Source organism: Castanea sativa, chromosome 5, assembly GCF_040712315.1.
Source record: "Castanea sativa cultivar Marrone di Chiusa Pesio chromosome 5, ASM4071231v1".
NCBI lineage: Eukaryota > Viridiplantae > Streptophyta > Magnoliopsida > Fagales > Fagaceae > Castanea > Castanea sativa.
In genome coordinates this window covers 11,529,575-11,550,011 of record NC_134017.1, presented here as the reverse complement: position 1 = coordinate 11,550,011, position 20,437 = coordinate 11,529,575, and the positions used below count along the sequence as shown (strand labels likewise).

General features: G+C 30.1%; 1 protein-coding gene across 2 annotated transcripts; it reads left to right on the top strand.

The window, feature by feature from the left end:
* The first annotated feature begins 719 nt into the window (after nucleotides 1–719).
* LOC142636586 (phospholipase D alpha 4) lies at nucleotides 720–4,545 on the top strand. 2 transcript variants are annotated; one of them, XM_075810851.1, is made up of 4 exons: nucleotides 720–919; nucleotides 1,155–1,751; nucleotides 1,866–3,060; nucleotides 3,800–4,545. In XM_075810851.1, exons 1-4 carry the CDS (start codon nucleotides 833–835, stop codon nucleotides 4,234–4,236), a joined length of 2,316 nt encoding a protein of 771 aa, XP_075666966.1. In that variant the 5' UTR covers nucleotides 720–832; the 3' UTR covers nucleotides 4,237–4,545. The 2 variants fall into 2 exon arrangements, with proteins under 2 accessions (XP_075666966.1, XP_075666967.1); XM_075810852.1 differs by having other exon boundaries at nucleotides 725–919; nucleotides 1,188–1,751; nucleotides 3,800–4,543.
* The last annotated feature ends 15,892 nt before the right edge of the window (nucleotides 4,546–20,437 follow it).

The window sequence follows — 20,437 nt, the reverse complement described above, 5'->3', positions numbered from 1 at the left end:
GACTCATTCAAGTACATTATATAACCCATGATCACCCAAATACATGAATATTATAAACAAAAATGTAGGAATATGATTTTCGGCACTGGGAATCAATAGGTAGCGTGACTGATAAATCAAAATTTTCACCAAGTAACCTACACAAAAGCTTTAAATTAGACTTCAATAAAACGTGGCTTATTCCCTAACCAGCTTTTGATGACTGAAAATTAAGTTCAACCACGTTGTTCGAGTAAAACAAAAGAATTAGTCTAATCAAATACGTATTAGGAAGTAAAACTTTTTCAATCTTTGCTAATAAAAAATTGTAACTTGGCATTATGGCCCATGCAACAATATTCTTAACACTCGTTTTTGTTTTGTCAGATTTGATAATGTCATCTAGTCAGACCTGAAACGATAATGAAAAAGTCAGCAAACTAATTGACCCGGGACAGCTACAAAAAATTGGGTAGTGTAAAGCTAATAGCCATACAAGTGCTTGGTCTTATTCTTGGGGTTGTGGCAAGGAAAAGTGTGACTAATTTCATTTTAAGAAACTTCTGCTTTAAGTATATACTTTGATAGACTTGGCGGTGCTTTCTAAGAATTGAGATGGAAAGTACTACAAGTTTTTCCAACCGCTTATACATTCGAATTACATTCCAAGTCTATGTTGCTTCTTCAAATGCAACAACGAGATTATCTACCTTTATAAGCGACCAATGATATAGCACAATTCCCTCACATGTCCAAACAAATCTAAAGCCACACTCGAAAAAAAGAAAAATCTAAACTCCCACCTCTCTCTCTCTCTCTCTCTCCCTGTGGAATTGTTTTGAAAGCTAGAGCAATGGAGAGAGAACACAAATTTCTCCATGGAACACTTGAAGCTACCATCTTCGATGCCACGCCTTATACACCACTATCTCCTTTCAATGTAAGTACTAGAAGTTCAGTAATACAATACAATGAAATTTGCCGAGTTCCAACAATTTATTTAAACTTCAAAGTCTCATAAATATATGTACAACCCTTTACTTGTTAGTTAAGCAATTAAAACATTTGCAACATCTTTGTATTTGTTAGAACAATGGTTAACAAATTTAATTAAATATTTCCTAATAGCTTAAGATTTTGGGACTAGTGGTAATTTATTAGTATCTGACATACAGGGAGAATCATGCTGTCTACTAAATGTTTTGCAGTGTATATTTGTAAGAGGAAAGCCTGCCTATGTAACCATAGAGATAGATGACAGGAAGGTAGCAGAGACCAGCCATGAACGTGACCGAGTTTGGAATGAGACCTTTCAAATTCTCTGTGCTCATCAATCCAATTCAACTATTACCATCACAATGAAAACAGCATGGTCTTGCTTCTTGGGAAAGATAAACATCCAGGCTGATCAGATTCTTAATGAATCAAGTTTGATTAATGGGCTCTTTCCTCTCCTCAAGGAAAATGGAACACCAAATCCAGAACTGAAGCTACGATTCATGTTATGGTTTAAACCAGCAGAGTTTGAACCAAGCTGGAGAAAGATACTAAGTAATGGAGAATTCCAGGGGTTGAGGAATGCAACATTTCCACAACGATCAAATTGTCATGTCACACTTTATCAAGACGCTCACCATCTCTCTACTTTTCAACCTCCATTCTATTCTTGTCGTGCTCCAAGAAGATTATGGGAGGATGTATACAATGCCATTGAGGGTGCAAAACACTTGATTTACATTGCAGGCTGGTCTGTCAATCCTAATATGGTGCTAGTAAGTCATGAAAACTAATTACAAATTTACCAAATTTGCTTTTGTCTCATGTTCTGGGAATCAACTTTTTACTTTTGTCTCATGTTCTGTCAATCCCGATACGTTTTTGAATAGGTTAGGGATTTTCAAACTCAAATCCCACATGCAAAAGGAGTAAAGCTTGGTGATTTGTTGAAGCAGAAGGCAGAGGAAGGTGTGGCTGTAAGGATTATGTTATGGGATGATGAGACATCCTTAACATTCTTCAAGAATGAAGGAGTAATGAGAACACATGATGAATATGCCTTAGCCTACTTTGAACGCACCAAAGTAGTATGCAGATTGTGCCCAAGATTACACCCAATGTCCGCCCCACTCTTCTCTCACCATCAGAAAACCATAACCTTAGACACTAAGTCACAAATAAATTCAAGCAATAGAGAAATTATGAGTTTTGTTGGTGGATTAGATCTTTGTGATGGCCGCTACGATACAGAACAACATTCATTGTTTCACAATCTCAATATGGAACCACATTGTCATGATTTTTATCAGACAAGTATTGCAGGAGCTAGCCTTGAGAAGGGGGGGCCAAGAGAGCCATGGCATGATGCTCATGCTTGTATCAAGGGTGAAGCTGCTTGGGATGTTTTAACCAACTTCGAGCAACGATGGAGTAAACAATGTGATCCTTCTTTACTAGTTCCCATTAGTACCTTGTCAAATCTCAGCTGCCAGAGTTATTCAAGCATTACCTCTGGGAGGAATTGGAATGTACAAGTATTTAGGTCCATTGACCATGTGTCAGCTAGCCAAATGTTTAGAAACTTTACTGTGGAGCAAAGCATCCAGGAAGCTTACATACAAGCAATAAGGAAAGCTGAGAGGTTTATTTATATTGAGAACCAGTATTTTATTGGAGGGTGCCATTTGTGGGAGAAAGATCAACATAGTGGCTGCAGAAATTTGATTCCTATTGAGATAGCACTCAAGGTGGTCAACAAGATTAAAGCAAAGGAGAGGTTTGCAGTGTATATACTAATACCAATGTGGCCGGAAGGAGTGCTTGAGAGCGATGTAGTTCAAGATATATTGCATTGGACTAGAAGAACAATGTCAATGATGTATAAGTTGATAGGAGAAGCAATACAAGAAAGTGGTGAGCCAGGGCACCCTAGAGACTACTTGAATTTCTTCTGCCTAGCAAATAGAGAAGAGATGGGTAAAGAGGAAGTTATTCCTCCAGAGTCTCCTCACCCTGAAACACAATATTGGAATGCTCAAAGGAATAGGAGGTTCATGGTTTATGTACACTCCAAGCTCATGATAGGTATGTGTGTCAATCTTCATTTACACTTAAATAGAGTTCCTTCTATTTTTTATTTTATTTTTATTGTTAGAGGAGTGTTGCCCTAATGGCCTAGTCAAAATTTACATTAACAATTGGCACAAAACTTAGGTATAATTTCTTAGGTGTTTTATCTTATATTTCTCAATTAAATTTAATCATGTTGCTGCATTGGCCTATGAGCTACATAGTTTGAGTTTAATTATCTTTGAGAGACGATAGTACATTTTGCATTACATTGGTCAAGACAACCACATAGTTGAATTTAATTAGAAAACTTAAGACATAGCATTTAAGCTAGTGTCATCGATATACCTAAGTTTTGCCCAAAAGATTATATTTCATGTTGCCAATAACTTATATGGGTCGATTATCGCTTCTTTTACCATGGAAAAAAAATACAAAAAACAAAAAAGAGTAGAGACTATTTGGATGGATATAGACCTATAATTATCCTGTGGGTTGGGTGAGGATATAGACCTGATGGGTTTTTGCAGGTTTTGTTTTGGTTTTCTTTGAATTACTTTCTAAGTAAATGGATTTCACCAGTAGAAAACACTAAATGCATGAAGAAAAACTTTACATTTGAGTTTTCTGTGGCCAACAATTTGACAATTTCCCTCCATTTTGTTTTACTCTACTTTCCACAATGAATATGATAACATAATAGTGATTTACATATTAACAACCTGTTCCTCCATTGTTGCTATTTATATTTCAGTGGACGACCTGTACATTTTGATTGGATCAGCAAATGTGAACCAGCGATCCATGGATGGGCAACGTGACACTGAGATTGCAATAGGGTGCTACCAGTCCAAAAGTGACAAAGACAAAATGAGTCGAGGCGATATTCATGCATACCGTTTGTCACTGTGGTATGAGCATACTAAATGTGCTGATCAGGAACTGTTTCAAGAGCCACAAAGTCTGGAATGTGTGCAGAAGATGTGTTCCATAGGTGACCAAATGTGGAAGATTTACAGTGGTGAAGATTTGGTAGACATGGAAGGTGTGCACTTGGTAACATACCCTATGAATGTGACACAAGATGGTACTGTGGAGGATCTAACAGATAATGGGGGCAATTTTCCTGACACAAGAACACAAGTTAAGGGAAAGAGATCAATGTTGCTACCACCTGTTTTTACCACATAAGATTATTAACCTATGCTTTCTCAGTCAGTAAGCCCAAAAAAAAAAAAAAATACCCATTCTTTAATTTTGTTTTTTCCTTTTATACAGAAAATCACCTTAACTTATTGTTACCCATTGATGTAAAGATTATAGAATCGGCTTGTGTACATGTCTAATTTTTTCAATTTTTTGAAATTCTTTCATTTGTTTGTATATGTATGTAAACAATTTTACAGAGCAAGGAAAAAAAAGAAAAAAGAGAAAAGAAATAAAACAAATGTTTCACCTTGCATCATTGCTTTTGCTTGCCTTTGTTCACTCCAATTTTTGTGAAGAGCTTGCAAAAGTTTATCGTTTTCTTTTATCTTGCATTGTACGTCCTTTTTGCAACTTAAGATGTAAATTTTTTTTTTTTTGGGTGCAAACTTTAAGATGTAATAACTTCCATTTCAGTCCAAGTAATTATGCACACTTGTTTTCGGTGCAAAGATTCTTAAAAGCAAAGATTTAACAATAACCCAGGCCTACAAAGTTAATCAAGCTTGTATACACCAGAAGCTACTAGTCTCTTTGCTCATGATCCCTCTCAAATTTGAGAAGAAAAATGAAAATCTGTCTCAACCATGTGTACTCTATTTTCTTTTCTTAAAAACAAACCATCTAAATCTAATTAAATCTTTTTTTTTGGGAACCTTAATTGAGGGAATGACAAATAAGTGGGTCATAAGCTTATCAATAAACTTTTGTAACAACGCAACTGTTGATGTCTCTTTTTTTGGTTAGCCACCGCCCCATTGTTAACTCATGCCCTTTTTATATATAAAAATAATAATAATAATAATGAGGTATTGGGCTAAGTTCATTTAAAGCTAGAAATGCTTAAATTGCATTGGGCTTTGCATAAAATTCTTAATGCCTCATGGCCCATGTTTTTATATTTCATATAACAAATGAAATATAAGGCTTTGTAATTCCTTCATTCTTTTCTACTTTCTATCTTACTTCTATCCTTATTCGATCTTCTTGCAATTATAAGGTTTTGACGTTCCTTCTTTTCTTCATTTGATCTTCTTTCTACCCTTATTCAGTCTTCTTGTAATTACAAGGCTTTACCGTTCTTTCCTTCCTTTCTACTTTCTGTCCTTATTTTGTTTTCTTGCAATTATAAGGCTTTGTCGTTCCTTCCTTTCTTTCTACTTTCTATCTTATTTCTGTCCTTATTCTGTCCATAGGTGCCTATATTTCTTTTTGCCATTATAAGAGTCCTTAGCTATCGATCTTCATTCTGTCCTTAGTTGTCTATCTTGCAATGATGGGATGTGGAAACTCTTTTACCTATCTTGCTAAGTTGACTAAGAACAAAGAATGAGGTGTTGGACTAGGTTCATTTAAAGCCAGAAATGCCCAAATTGCATTGAGCTTTGCATAAAATTCTTAATGCCTAACGGTTTGGGCTTATGGCTCACATTTTTATATTTCATAGACTAAAATCATGGCTTGTATTTTCTCGACATCATAAGATGAGCTCAAAACTCACGTTTTTCTTCCATTGCAATTGGGCTCAAGACTCATATTTTCTCCTTAATGGATCAATGCTTATAAGAGTAGCATTATTTCTTATCTCTCATAGTATGGGCTTTCCAATAAAGACTATATTTATATTTTATACAAAGTGGTTCATGGAGAATAAATGCCAATTTCAAGCTAATTAAGTCATTTGATCTTTTTTCCTCAAAAAAAGAAAAAGAAAAAGTCATTGGGTCTTTCCTCCACAAAATAAATAAATAAATAAATATCCATTGGGTCCATAGTGCTACCTACATCAATCATGTAGCCCATTAATATTTCATGAAGGCCCAAGCCTTAATGAGTAAAATAATGAATTTGAAGCAAGTAGGCCATCACTAAGTCATTTATAGGAAAAAATATTTTGTATAAAATGATATCACATCATTTATATCAAAACCTAATAAATGAGAAATATGTGTATAAAAATAACTACCCACTAATAAATTAAAGACATGTGTTAGTGGAGTAGTTTTTTTTTTTTTCTGACATGCCTCACGCTTATTGGATTTTAATACTATTGACATGGTATCATTTGATACCAAACATTTTCTCTTAAAAATGCAAATTTGTCAACTTAAAAACAGTTTTGGCTCATTGCCACATCAAGGCCACTGCTCTCTGTGTGAGAACTGAGAACAAGACCAAAGCGTGGGTACCTAGCCAAAACTCAAAATACTGTTGTCAAAATTCAATAAGGTAGCAAACTTCTCATTACCTTAACCTACAACCAATCAAGATAAACACTCCTAAAGAAAGTTAGACAACGCATCATCATCTCATTTTTTTCCTAAAAGAAAAGGAAAAGTTGCAGCAAAGGAGGAGCAATTTTGGGCCAAAGACAAATAGTAAGGCCAAATATTGCTCCAAGGCTCCACATTAATTTCTCAATAAATCTCTTATACCCACACAGGCCACATGAATTGTCGTTTTAAGCTTTGAATCATAGTCTAATACCATAAGTTCTTTTAAGGCCAACTTGTGTTTTGTAGTTTTAAGGGCAAAAGGTATGTTTAATTCAGTGGCTCTTAATAGTCCACATGAATTTGACATATCACAAGTGGTCATGTGAATTTTTGAACGAGTAGTTGCAATACAAAGATTTCATTGGTCAAATTCCTCAATCACCAATGAGCCCCGGGAAGAATAGGTCCATCATGTCCAATTGATATTTCATGTGTTATTTGAAACCTTAGCGGTCCGTTTGGTACATGCACTTAAACAACAGTTTTCAGTTTTTAAACAACATTACTCGTATTTCTACACACTTTTTCACCCATGCATATTTTTAAAAAATATAAACAACGTTACTAGAACAACATTACCAAACAGACAGATCTCTTCTATAAACATGACAACATCTATCCAAGCACTCGTCAATTTTTTTAACTCTTTCAGAAGTTGGACCAAGCTAACCAAAATTTGTTAACTTGTCTCTCTTAAGCCAAAGAAGAAGGTCAGCAACAAGCCAGGTTCACTATTTAAAATAAATCAAACTTCCCCGGATGTCACGTCTCTCTTTCTTTTTTTTTTGAAGAAAAGGAAGATCCTTTTAGCCTTATTTAAGGAAGACAAGGGAAAATACAAAATAGATGACATTTAAGCACTGATACAAACATACAATCATCTTTCACATCACACTCAAATTATTGCTTGCTATCATAATCCTTTCTTGACTCAAATGCTCAAGAGAGGAACAAAGAAAAAAATATCTTCCCTCTACTTCATTTTATTATACTTCACTCAAGTATCTTTCATGCAATGAAAGGTTTAACGAAGGAAGAGCCCATTCCCTTTGGACAACATTGGTCATGTCATCTATGATACATTCATCGAGCATATTCAAATTTACTCTATAGAAATTTGGCTAAAATGCAAAATTTATTACTTTCTATGTTTCACTAAAATTCATTTCAATCTTTTAACTTTAGTTTCATTCATTTCAATCCTCTAACTTTCAAGTTTATTCAATAAAAGCTCTTTCATCAACTTTTATTATATGTTGTAGTTAATTTTCCAATTTTTAAAATTTTTCTTCAAATTTTTTAAATTAAAAAATTCAATTAATGATTAAAAAATATTTTTCAAATTTAAATTTTTTTTTTTTTTTAACAAAAGTTAATGGAAAAGCTTAATTGAATAAATTTGAAACTTAGAAAAACCAAATGAACAAAAGTGAAGTTAGGGGATTGAAATGAATTATAGAGAAACTTAGAAAGTGATTTTTGCATTTTAGCCTTAAAATTTTATAGTTGAACTCCTGGCCGTATACTATTTCTCTAATGGTTGGATTGACTATTGTTCTTATTGTTGGACTTGTATATTTTAGTATTTTACTATTGTTTTATTATTGAACTCAAACCATTTTAACAGCTAAATTTGTTTTACTTTATTGCTTCATTAACTCTAAACTCTTAAAACTGTTTTTTTACTATCATATAAGTTTTTTTTTTTTTTTGACTGAAAAAGGTAGAATACCATATAAGTTACTACCTTTGAATTTGTAATTGTTTTAACTATTGAAAGCAAGTTACTTCATTGTTACTTTACCATACCCATACTTGAATGTGAGTTACTTTATTATTATTTTATTGATATTTTATTACGGTTAAAGTTTGGCAACAAACTTGGTTGTAGCCTAAATTTACAACATCACTTAATATCTTTTTATAAAATGTGAATTTTGACAAATCCATCATTAGATTACACTTTCTTTTTATATCCTCTATACTTGCAAGATTTCAAGAAAATCAAAGATTAATAGTTATGTCATCAATTAATTGTTTAAATTGCAAAATTTTCTACTCTAAAATTATACATAAAAAATAAATTAGTTAATCATATAGTAAATAACATCTTATTAACATAAAATTTGACATGTGTATTAAAATTATACAATATATAGAATCTAATGATTAAAATTTTTAAATATGGAGGCATATTAAATTTTTTAAAGGAAGTTGTAGCCTTAGGCTACAATCAAGTTTGTAGCCAAATTACTTGCCCCATACTCCCTTAAAAGCTACCATGGCTTTTGAGTAGAGTTTGTGTTAAAACTTTTTTCCCTCTCCCTTGTATGTGTGTGTTTGTTTTGCAAAAAAAAAAGGAGTTTGTAGCCAAATTTTTTTTAATAACAATAACTGTTTACTTCACTTTTATCTCACCATTGAATTTATATTAGGACAAAATTTAGTTACAAAATTGGTTGTAGCCTTAGGCTATAACCTTACTCAATAAAATAAATATTACCACATATTTTGAAAATATAACCGTTAAATTACACATTCTTTATTCTCTTAATACACATGTCAAATTTTGTGTTAATCGGATATTATTTACTATATGATCTATAAGCTTATATTTTGTGCATAATTTAAACTACTAAAACTTACAATTTAAACAATTTATTGATGACATAGGTATTGATCTTTAATTTTCTAGATATGTGTGTATGTGTGTGTGTGTGTGTTTCTCAAAAAAAAAAAAAAAGATACTCAGTGTTGTTGAGTAGTCCCACATCGGTAAGATGTGATATTATCACTTGTTTCGCAACACTAACTGCCACATGCAGTTTTGGTGTTAGCGTGTGAATGTATTTCCTTATTTCATCTCCTTTCCCTATATATATATATGTGTGTGTGTGTGTGTGTGTGTGTGTGCGCGCGCGCGCGTGTGTGTGTGTTTCTCAAAAAATGAATAAGATGTAATCCAATGTGTTAGGATGTGTGCCCTTAAATCCTATTGTATGATACTATGTATGACATTATGTATGACTTAATGTTGTGTTTAATAAATTTGTTTTATTATTATCTAAAATAATGGTAACATGAATATTGAGACATTATTATATAGTCCATGAGATGCATAGTATGTGATTTATGTGAAAAGTCACAGAAGATATAAATCACAAGTTATTTGTAAACTCAAAATTTATGGTTCCTAGTCGGTGATGAAATTGGGCATTTCATTTGCGAGGACTATAACGTATCAACGAAGATGATTTGTCTTGATCATGGAAGTGGAAACTTCTAGTTGATATATTTTAAGAGTTAAGACATATTGAACTGAACCGCTGTGAGATTTATTATTCTCCTAATGACTGTCAAGTGAATAATAAATCTCACGACTTTTATTTGTATGAACTCTTAATCCTGAGAGAATAATGAACTTGATCATGAGGTGTAGGTTGCTTTGATATATTAGGAGTGAGATCTAAAGTAACGGTCAAAATTTCAGTATGTTGGGTAACCACATTTAGTGTTGATGGAACATATATTCTCAAGATGGAATTCATAGTCTCTTGATGGAGATATAAAATATTCCCTTGAGATAAGTTTAATAAGTTCAGTTATTCAGAGAGTTAGGTCTAACCACTTTGGTAAGAAATTACTAAAGTATATATTTATGAAATTAGATTTCATAAATATATAATGAATAGCTTTAAAGGATTAAACCGGGTACTCAGGGATAAGATGTAATAATTTACAAAGTGACAGTCTACATTCATGACTTTGTGTTACTACGAATATTTTATAAAGGGGTTGCATGTACAATAAAATCTTAGGATATAATTTATTAATAAGGCCTAGAGTGCAATTATATTTATATAGCGGTATTAAATATAATTAATGGTAACTTTGGACTTATCAAGAGTTGACGGAAAAGCCCAAGGCCCATTGGAGCTAGTGTCTTATTGGTCCCTTTTGGTCCCACTCTAAGCCACACACTAAAGCCCAATTGGAAAGGCCCAATAGGCCAGCTCAATTAAATAATCAGTTAGTTATAAAGGGAGAAATATACAGAATTTTTATTAGGGATATAAGAAACAGTGTGTAAGTGAAAGTGAGACACACTTTCATTCTCCCTTTAAAAACTGATTGAGAGACCACACGTCTTGGGCGTAAAGTGAAATTGGAGTGAAGATTAAAAGTGTTCCCAAGTATTTCTAATCTTTGTTTTGAATTTCTCCACACCAAGATACGCTATCTTGTTTTTTAATTCTGAAATTTACATAGTGTATGTTATCAATTATGTGTTTTGTATGAGATACAAAACTAGTTTTTTCCAACACAATGATGGATTTGTCAAAATTCATCTCCAATAAAAAGATATTCAATAATATTGTAGGCTAAAATTATAACTAATTTTGTAACTAAACATTGTACTTTATATTATTTTGTTCCAACTTACCACCAGACATTCATGATCCAATGTTCTATTTTCATTTTACTTTTGAATCTATGATAGTCTCAAGTCAAAGTTTCTTTATTGTCTATTTTTAACCTCTTAGACTTTGGGGGAGAAAATGAGCATTTGCCATTTTCGCCAAAACTTTTCAGCAAAATAACCCATATCTGAAACTAATTAGGGAAATGCTCCCGTTTTGAAACTCGATTTTCTAAAAATCGAGTCTCAATTTAAAACTCGATTTTTGGACAATCAAGTTATAGCAAACTAAAAAATAAAAAATAAAAAAAATTTGGTACTCGAGTTCATCGAGTTATAGCAAACTGAAAAATTTAAAAAAAAAAAAATTCTGGTACTCAGGTTCAATTTGGTACTCGAGTTCATCGAGTTATAACAAACTGAAAAATTAAAAAAAAAAAAAATTTTTTTTGGTACGCAAGTTTCATGAACTCGAGTACCATGTGAAGTACTCGAGTCCATGGAACTCGAGTTCCTTGAAAAAGTTCAAATGGAACTCGAGTTTATGGAACTCGAGTACCAAAATTTTTTTTTTTTCCTAAGTCCACGTTCGTTATAACTCGATATTCCAAAAATCGAGTTTTACATTTGAAACTTCAAAATATAGGCATTTTTTTAATTAGCTTCAGACGTGGGGCATTTTGTTAAATTTTTTAAAAAGAAAAGGCAAAAGTCCATTTTGGCCAGACTTTGGTCTTTGTTATTTTTTTAAGCATAAAAATACACCGGTATAGCCATTGATATTTTTTTTTGTTTACTCCAAAAAAAAAAAAAAAACTTGGATCTAACGAGACTAACCTGTAGTGACTAACATATATCCATGCACAAAAAAAAAAACCTCTTTTATATAACCAAGTAGTACCAAATACCAATCCTTATTTTTTAATAAAAAAAAAAATCAAATAGTCTCATTGTGTGTCAATAGTTTCGAAAAAAAAAAAAAATCTTCTCTTACCTTTAATACACACCAAAAAAAAAACCCAAAACAAAAGTGATCATTCATATATAAATATACAATGCATGATCACCACCAAACAGTCGTTGAGTTTCAAGCTTATCTCAAAACCACTGAACAGTTCGGCCTTTTATGCATAATGTATATTTATGATTGTAAGCTCCATAAACCACAATATATAAAAAATAAATTGGTGACCCAGCCCAATTATTTAACATCAATCCAATGCCGAATCATATTCTTTCAATACTTTTCTAAAGATACTGCCATGGACAACGACAAGAGGATTCACCAGAGCCGCTAGGTTAGTTCCATCAAACTCCTACACCAGAAAGAAGTTGGACAAAGTAACAGTAGAAATCTCTCAATTATTAGCTTTTTTTTTAAGGATTATTATTCTAACCCATCATTGTAAACAATGGCTACTATTGCTTATTAAAAAATGTCATAACTCATAAGTGTGCCCAGTGCCAACCGATCCAAATAACTTGGATGCAATGTATTATCTATACGATAAGATCCAATAATGCATCCACCACCCAACAGTTCTTGTAGTTGGATAATGACAAAGTCCTGTGGCGGAGACACGCCAATGGCTTTGTGGAGACCCAGGAGGCACATCAAGATCACAGATGACAGAACACTCTATCATTAATTATGCATCATTACGCAATACCCTTGTCAAAGAACTCAAACAATCCAGCTACAAAAGAAATGTTAAAATAAACAAGAATTAAGTTTCATAATCTTAGGCAATATAAAATGTATTTTATGCTCTTTTAAGTTTAGGTTACTTTATAAAATAGTCATTTGACTTTCAAAACTTATAATTTAATAAATTTATACCATCAATTATTATCATTGTAATGGCCTGTTATATCTGTATTTACCTACCTAAAAGAAATTATACTTATTAAAAAAAATATATACTTTTCTATATTTCTATCCAAAATGATGTCATTTTGTGTGGGTTATTGTTACAGATATTTATGGAATGGGCATTGATATTATTGTAATATCAAGTGTTGTATGAGAAAATTATTGAATATTTCGGAAGTACCATAAATACGTACTCCCTCCTCTCACATGAATTATGAGTCTTACCATAAATTTAATTAGTGAGACCCACAGTTATGTGAGAGGGGAGATTACGCAGTTATAATTCTCTTAGAGTATCCAATAATTACCCGTGTTTAACGTTAAAATAATTAATTTTATAACTTTTCATTGTTAACTGACTGATTTATAACCAATCACAAAATTTTTCTTAAATTTTTTTTTTTTTTAGCCTTAGTCTTAATAGCTACTTTTTCAATCAGGTTGTTGGTTCTTTTATTAACGTAGAAAAGAAATAAACTTTGCTGCTTTGCTCCCCCTGAAATAAAAGAATTTAAATTAAATAAATAAATGAAATTTCGTAATTTAGTTTTTGAGTTAATTTATTCGTTTTATGACTTTATCTTGAAATATATATATATATATATATATATATATATATATATATATATATATATATATATATATATATATATGATTCTTTTCTTCGAAGACTCCCTCACCACATATGAGTGTTCATAAACTAACTGATATTTTGTGTAATACATGAGTATAATCTAGTTTTGTTCTAAAAAATTTTATAGGACTTTTTTACATGATGCACTTGTAACACTCATTTTATGATATATGATGTTCTTAACACTTGAAGAGTTAGTTTTATCAATTCTATTACTTGTTATCATTCATCAAGAATTAGAAAAAAAACTCAAGAGGCTCCTTGCTCAATTAGTTGGTATCTCCTGGTATTTTCAATGGAGAAATCTAGGGTTCAAATCCCCCACCCTAACTATCAAATTATAATAAAAAAAGAATAAGAAAAAAAATAGAAACTTAAATTATTAAAAATAATATTATTATTCAAATGACATACTAATAGTATCAAATTATAATAAAAAAGATTAAGAAAAAAAAGAAACTTAAATTATTAAAAATAATATGATTATTCAAATGACATACTAATATTGTCATCGATCATATATATATACACACACAAACTACTTTTAATTTGTTTCTTATCCATATGTTCTTTAGGTTTTGTGGGGGGATCCGAGAGTAGCACCTTTGCACATTTAATTTGTCTAATTTTTACTCCTTTCCATCTAGACACTTTTTGAAACTTCAACCTATTAGATAAGAAGTCCAAGTGTTGGTCCACTATTCTCATCTTTACAAATCAATTGTGGTGGGTTCACATCCAAAACCCATTTATCTTGCATGGGCCTTTCGTGTTTGTTTTTTTCCCCACATAGGTTTCATTTAAATGCAATTTATTTATAAATTCTCATCTATTTTAGAACAAAAAGTATTTTAAACTAAGGTAAAATTCACCAATAACACATTGGTTCAATTGGTATCTCTTTGTGTTTCCAACCCTAACATCTAGAGTTCAATCATTCATCCCCCAACTTAAAATTGATTGAAATAATTAAATATATGTAAATTCACTAAAGTAATATATTCATATTTTATATTAATCTTAAGAATTTACATTCCCTAAAATCATTTTAATGACATGTAATATATATACACACACACACAAGACTCTTGAAATATATGTGCATAATAGTAATAGAGTCTAGATTTGTGCCATATAATTAAATAGTGTATAATAGGGTAAATGAAGTTATTTGTATACTCTTGATGATAGATCAGACCAAGACATCAATTGGTTTTTGGTGTAAGCAGAAATTGAACCCTAAATCTCTTATTCAACCATCATAAGTTTCACCAGTTGAGTTAACTGGAACTCATAACATTACAAAACTTAAACCCTCGTTTGGGAGGAGGAAATAGAATGGAATGGAAAAGAATAAAAATAATAATTTTAGAATATTCTTTCCTTTCCTTGTTTGGGAGTTTTAATGGAGAGAATGGAAAATTCATTCCATTGTTTGAGAGTTTAAGTGTGAGATAATGAAATGGATAGGAAAGAATACTCATTCCTCTTAGAGGGAATAATCATAAGTTTCACTAGTTGAGTTATCTGGAACTCATAACATTACAGAACTCAAGCCCTAGTTTGGGAGGAGGAAATAGAATGGAATGGAAGAAAATAAAAAGAAAAATTTTAGAATATTCTTCCCTTCCCTTGTTTGGGAGTTTTAATGGAGGGAATGTAAAATCCATTCTTTTGTTTAAGAGTTTAAGTGTGAGGTAATGGAATGGATAGGAGGGAATACTCATTCCTTTCAGGGGGTTCAAATGAACCCCCTGACTTCAAAAAAAATAAGAATTTATATATATATATAATATTTTTTTTGTTAGTTTAATATTATAATTTTTTCCTAAAAATATTTTTGCACATCTTGACTTAAATTTTGCATACTCTGATTACAAGTATTTCCAACTCTAACAATTTAAAGAGTACGTGTTTGTGAATTGTAAGTGTCACTATTTTTTTAAATTTATATTATGTGTGAGAGTGTGTCTAATATTGATTGTATGCATTAGTTTTTATTATAATGTTATTTGAGTGAATTATGATGTGCGTGGATGTTTGTGTGTACAATATAAAAATAATAAAAATTTATATAATTTAATAATTAGGAAATAGAAATGTTTTGTTACATGTTTGTATATTGTTATCATCTTATAATAACTTTCTGTTATAAAGTTAGTAAAATTCAAGAAAAAAAAAATTGATAGTGATTGTCCAAGCATTTGATTAGTTAAGTAGACATTAGTGTATAATTTTATGTATGAATGAGTGTGGTCTTGGGCGTCAATAATTAATACAAAGCTAATGAGTTTAGTTTAATAATTTAGTTTAAAATATTTTTATACAAACAATGACAAATAGATAATAAAAACCGCATAAAATTAAAAATGTTAGATAAACTTAACAAAATAAAATGATTATAGGCTCATAGTTACCCACATTGGCAATAGATATTCATAATGAACTATCATATAACAATTCAAAATTTGAGTACTTGTAGAAGGAAGTTGTAAAACTTCATGTATTAATTTTTTTTTTGTTGGTAACTCGATATATTCAAGTTCTTTTTTTATTAAAATTTTTTAATGATTCCCCTAAACAAAATTCCTAGAGCCGCCACTGATCACTCTCTATTCCCTTAAAATCTATTTTCATTCCTCTGGAAATTGAGAGGAATGGCGGGAATGAAGTGAGATTTAATAATTTTTTTACGGTTTTAGATCCCTGTAAACTGGATTGTTTAACCTAATTAATTAACCAAGTGAATATTTAAGTTTATTATTCCGATCTAGGTTAAAATAATAACAATCATATCATGTAAAGTAGTGGAAAAATAAATAACACAGCGATATGATAATATAGGAAAACTAAACCGGTAAAAAATCTAGGGAGGATTTAACCTAACTATCCTCAAGGTAAAACAGCAAATCCACTATGAAAGAATTGAAGTTTGTACAATAGAACTTAGACCACTAACATTCTATTGCTACCTCGAGTAGAAAACCTACTACCACGACCCCATGATAGCTCCAAGTCCACGAACTACTTCTTTATTTGGCCTTTGCAAAACACAAACACCTAAGTTTGTGACTTTAAGATCCCACTCAAAAGTTTAGCAACACAAACTCTCTTGTTTGTGACTCCAAGACCATCCTTGAAGGTTTAGATCATCAATACCTTTGATGACTAGAAAAGGCATCAACTTCTACAATACCGGATCTTGAGATTCTTCAAGTAATAACACCGAGAGAGCTTTTTAGGAACAAAACCCTAAAATACAAAAGAGACACACTCTTCTCTCTCTAAAAAGCCTTATAAAAATGTGCTTAGGGTTTCTTTTATATAGTGGGAGAAGTAGATCTGAAACCCTAATCTTTAATGGGCTTGAACTGTTGTTTGGGCTTAATTAAAATTCTACAGATACAATTCTTGATTGGTCAAACCAGGCAGATTCTGAAATCTTCTTTCTACAGCTTGTATGTTCTTGTGTGTTTACGATTTGCTAATTGTTCTAAACTTTTAGAACCTAACAATTTTTTTACTAAAACTCTCAAAATACCCATATATATTCAACCCTTTATTTTAAAATAAGGGTCTAATAATAATATTTTCATAAAATAATTATATTCCATTCCCTCTATGTTACTCCCAAACAAGATTACTTATATTTTATTCATTTTCATTTCTTTCCATTCCTTTATTTTAAAATATCCAATTAAGGTTACTTGATTCCATTTCATTCTTTTTTTTTTTATAATTTCTTTCCCCTGCTTAAATACATTTTATTCCATTCTATTTATTTCCATTCCCTTATGAATTATGATCATTCCATTTCATTCCATTCCATTCTCTTATGAAATCTCAAACAAAGTTTAAATGTTACTTATGGTGCACTCTATATATATGCTAGTATGTAATCCATGCGTAATGAATTATAGTGGTACTATTAATGTTAGTTTGAGTTATTAAACATATAGGACATAGTTCAACTAAGACATTTGAAGGTACTAAAATAGTTTTTTCTTGGAATTTTCATGATATTGGTTACGCCAAGTTTTTCATTGAATTACTATTACATATTTAATTTTGAAAATCATTATTGGATATTACATATACAATATGAATTCACAATTATTATTTGTGAAATTATACTAAATATAACACAAAATATAATAATAATTTGGTCAAATAGTATCTCCTAAATTGAATGGGGATAGGTGCAAGAGATTGTTCAGCTCAATTACAATTTGCATGTTGCATTCAATATCTTTGCATACAAAATATCTGAATAGAAATAGTATAAAAAAATATGTTCATTAGTTCAGAAAAAAAAAGGTTCAAATCTAAAAAATTTAATATGTATGAAAAACTAACAAAAGCAAAACCTAATTTTGATTCTATTTGAATTTTCTCTAAATTTTGGTTTATTATATATATATATATATATATATATATATATTTCCTTGTTAATAATGGACCGTACATATAGTCATGGTATATTACATAATGACTTATAAATTTGAATTGTTTTTAGTTATAAAAAAAAGTTCATAAATATAAAATCATTCAAACTCTCTCTTCCTCTAATTTTGTATATAGAGTTAGATATATGATTTTTTTTTTATGGTTTATTTATATTATATTCCTCGTTTTCTACACTAAATTAACTTATTTAGATTATATGGGACATGTGGCGCAAAATTAAACTCTAATTCAAATCCAATTTTTACTCTGAATTAATTCACTTGACATAAAAATTTAAAAACTTAGATTAAATGGGACACATGGTGCAAAATTAGACCCTTAATTGAATTCTAATTTGAAATCTAATAGATTTTCTCACAGCTTTGTCTATATATATATACACTAGCTTGTAACATTATGCATGTGCATGAATATACTTAAAAGGTAGATATTAAGATGCATAGTATAATTCTTACATATATAATTTAAGTATCATTGATAGTCATTCTTATATTTTTTTTTTAACTCTTTAAAAAATCTCGTAAGAATGTTATTATTTAGACAATGTAAATTGTCAATTTTTTAAATATTTTTATGTTTATTAATTCTAGACTCTTTGGTTTTTGTACACAATAACTCACTTGAATAGATATTTATGATATGGTTCTACATTTGATTTCAAAATTAATAAATAAAACCCTCTTTAAAAATAAATAATTTAGGACACATGACGTGAAATTGGACTTCAATTGTGGAATCTAATTGGATTTTCTCTAAATTTTACCTATATATGTGTGTGTGTGTGTGTGTATATATATGACTTATAAATTTGAATTGTTTTTAATTATACAAAAAAAAGCTCATAAATATAAAATAATTCAAACTCTCTCTTCCTCTAATTTTATATATAGTGTTAGATATATGATTTATTTATATTGGACTTCTAGTTTTCTACACTAAATTAATTCATTTGATACAATTTTTTTATAAAAAAAAATTGATTAAATGGGACATATATATACTCTAATTGAATTTCAATACTTGAATTGTTTTTAGTTCTATAAAAAAAAAATGCTCATAAATATAAAATCATTCAAAAATTCTGTTTTTTATGGTTTACTTATATTGGACTCCTCGTTTTTTACACTAAATTAACTCATTTGGTACAAAAATTAAAAAAACTTAGATTAAATGGGACACATGTCGCAAAATTAAACTCTAATTAAAATTCGATTTTTGCATTGAATTAACTCACTTGGCACAAAAATTTAAAAACTTAGATTAGATGGGACATGGGGCGCAAAATTAGACTTTAATTGAATTTCAATTTGAAATCTAATCGAATTTTCTCTTAGCTTTACCTATTATTATTATATATAGACTAGCTTGTAACCACATGCATATGCATGGATACATTTAAATATATACAATAAGATGCATAATATAATACTTATATATATAATTTAAATATAAATATTATTGATAGTCATTTTTATATTTTGTTAACTCTTTAAAAAAATTTGTAAGGATATTATTAAGTATAAAATGTAAATTGTCTATTTTTTAAAAATTATTGTGAAGCATTTTTTTTTTTACGATTAATTTATTCTAGACTTTTTGGTTTTTGTATTTGATAACTTACTTGGATGAATATTTATGATGTGGTCTCACATTTGACTCTGACATTAAGAAATAAAACTTTTTAAGAATAAATAATTTAGGACACATGTTACAAAATTAGAACTCTAATTTGGAATTTTAATTTGTGTTTCTCTCAGATTCACCTATTATTTTTGAGTTGGAGAAGTACGCAAAAATGCATGAGATTTAAAAAAAAAATTACATTATATTAATTAGACAGAAGAAATCAATGTTTTTTTCTTTATTATTTTTTTGTAAGACGGAATAAGAAACAAAATGTTGCATCTCCAATTTAGTTTGTGTTGTGTATATAAGTATATACATGATATGTTGTAATATATATACCTAAATGTGCCTATTGAAAGGTCATAACCCTTCAAATCAAATATACCAAAAAGTTTTCTATTGAAATGTCATAATCCTTCATATTGGATATATATTAAAGGTGCCTATTGAATGAAACAATGCCTATTGAATGATAATGTGTCTATTAACCAAAAATGTACATATTGAATGAAAATGTGTTTATTGAAGGGTCATAATCATTTGGGTATAAATAGTGGTTCATATTCATTTGGTAACTTCTTCTCAACTTCTTCTCAACTTCTTCTCTTTCATCTTTCTTAGAAACGCAAAAAACTTGTGGGTCTTCTCCAAAATTGTCATTTGTAGAATCCAATAAATTTTGTTATATTTTGGAGATAAATTTGTAGTAATCATTTAGAAGGCAACTAACAAAGATCACCATTCACTTTAATTTAAAGTTCATATGCAACATGATGATAAAATGCCAGTCATATCTATGATTGAGTAGTGCCAAAGTTGTTGATAAGGCCATTGAGAAAAAGCTTCAAGATCAAATCTAGAATTAGAGGAAAGTACTTGGCAAAATTTCA

Excerpts from the sequence above, each read along its gene's own strand:
- LOC142636586 (XM_075810851.1), top strand. The coding sequence starts at position 833 with ATGGAGAGAGAACACAAATTTCTCCATGGAACACTTGAAGCTACCATC. Across the intron at positions 1,752-1,865 it reads TCAATCCTAATATGGTGCTA|GTTAGGGATTTTCAAACTCA; the intron begins GTAAGTCATGAA and ends GTTTTTGAATAG. Across the intron at positions 3,061-3,799 it reads ACACTCCAAGCTCATGATAG|TGGACGACCTGTACATTTTG; the intron begins GTATGTGTGTCA and ends TTTATATTTCAG.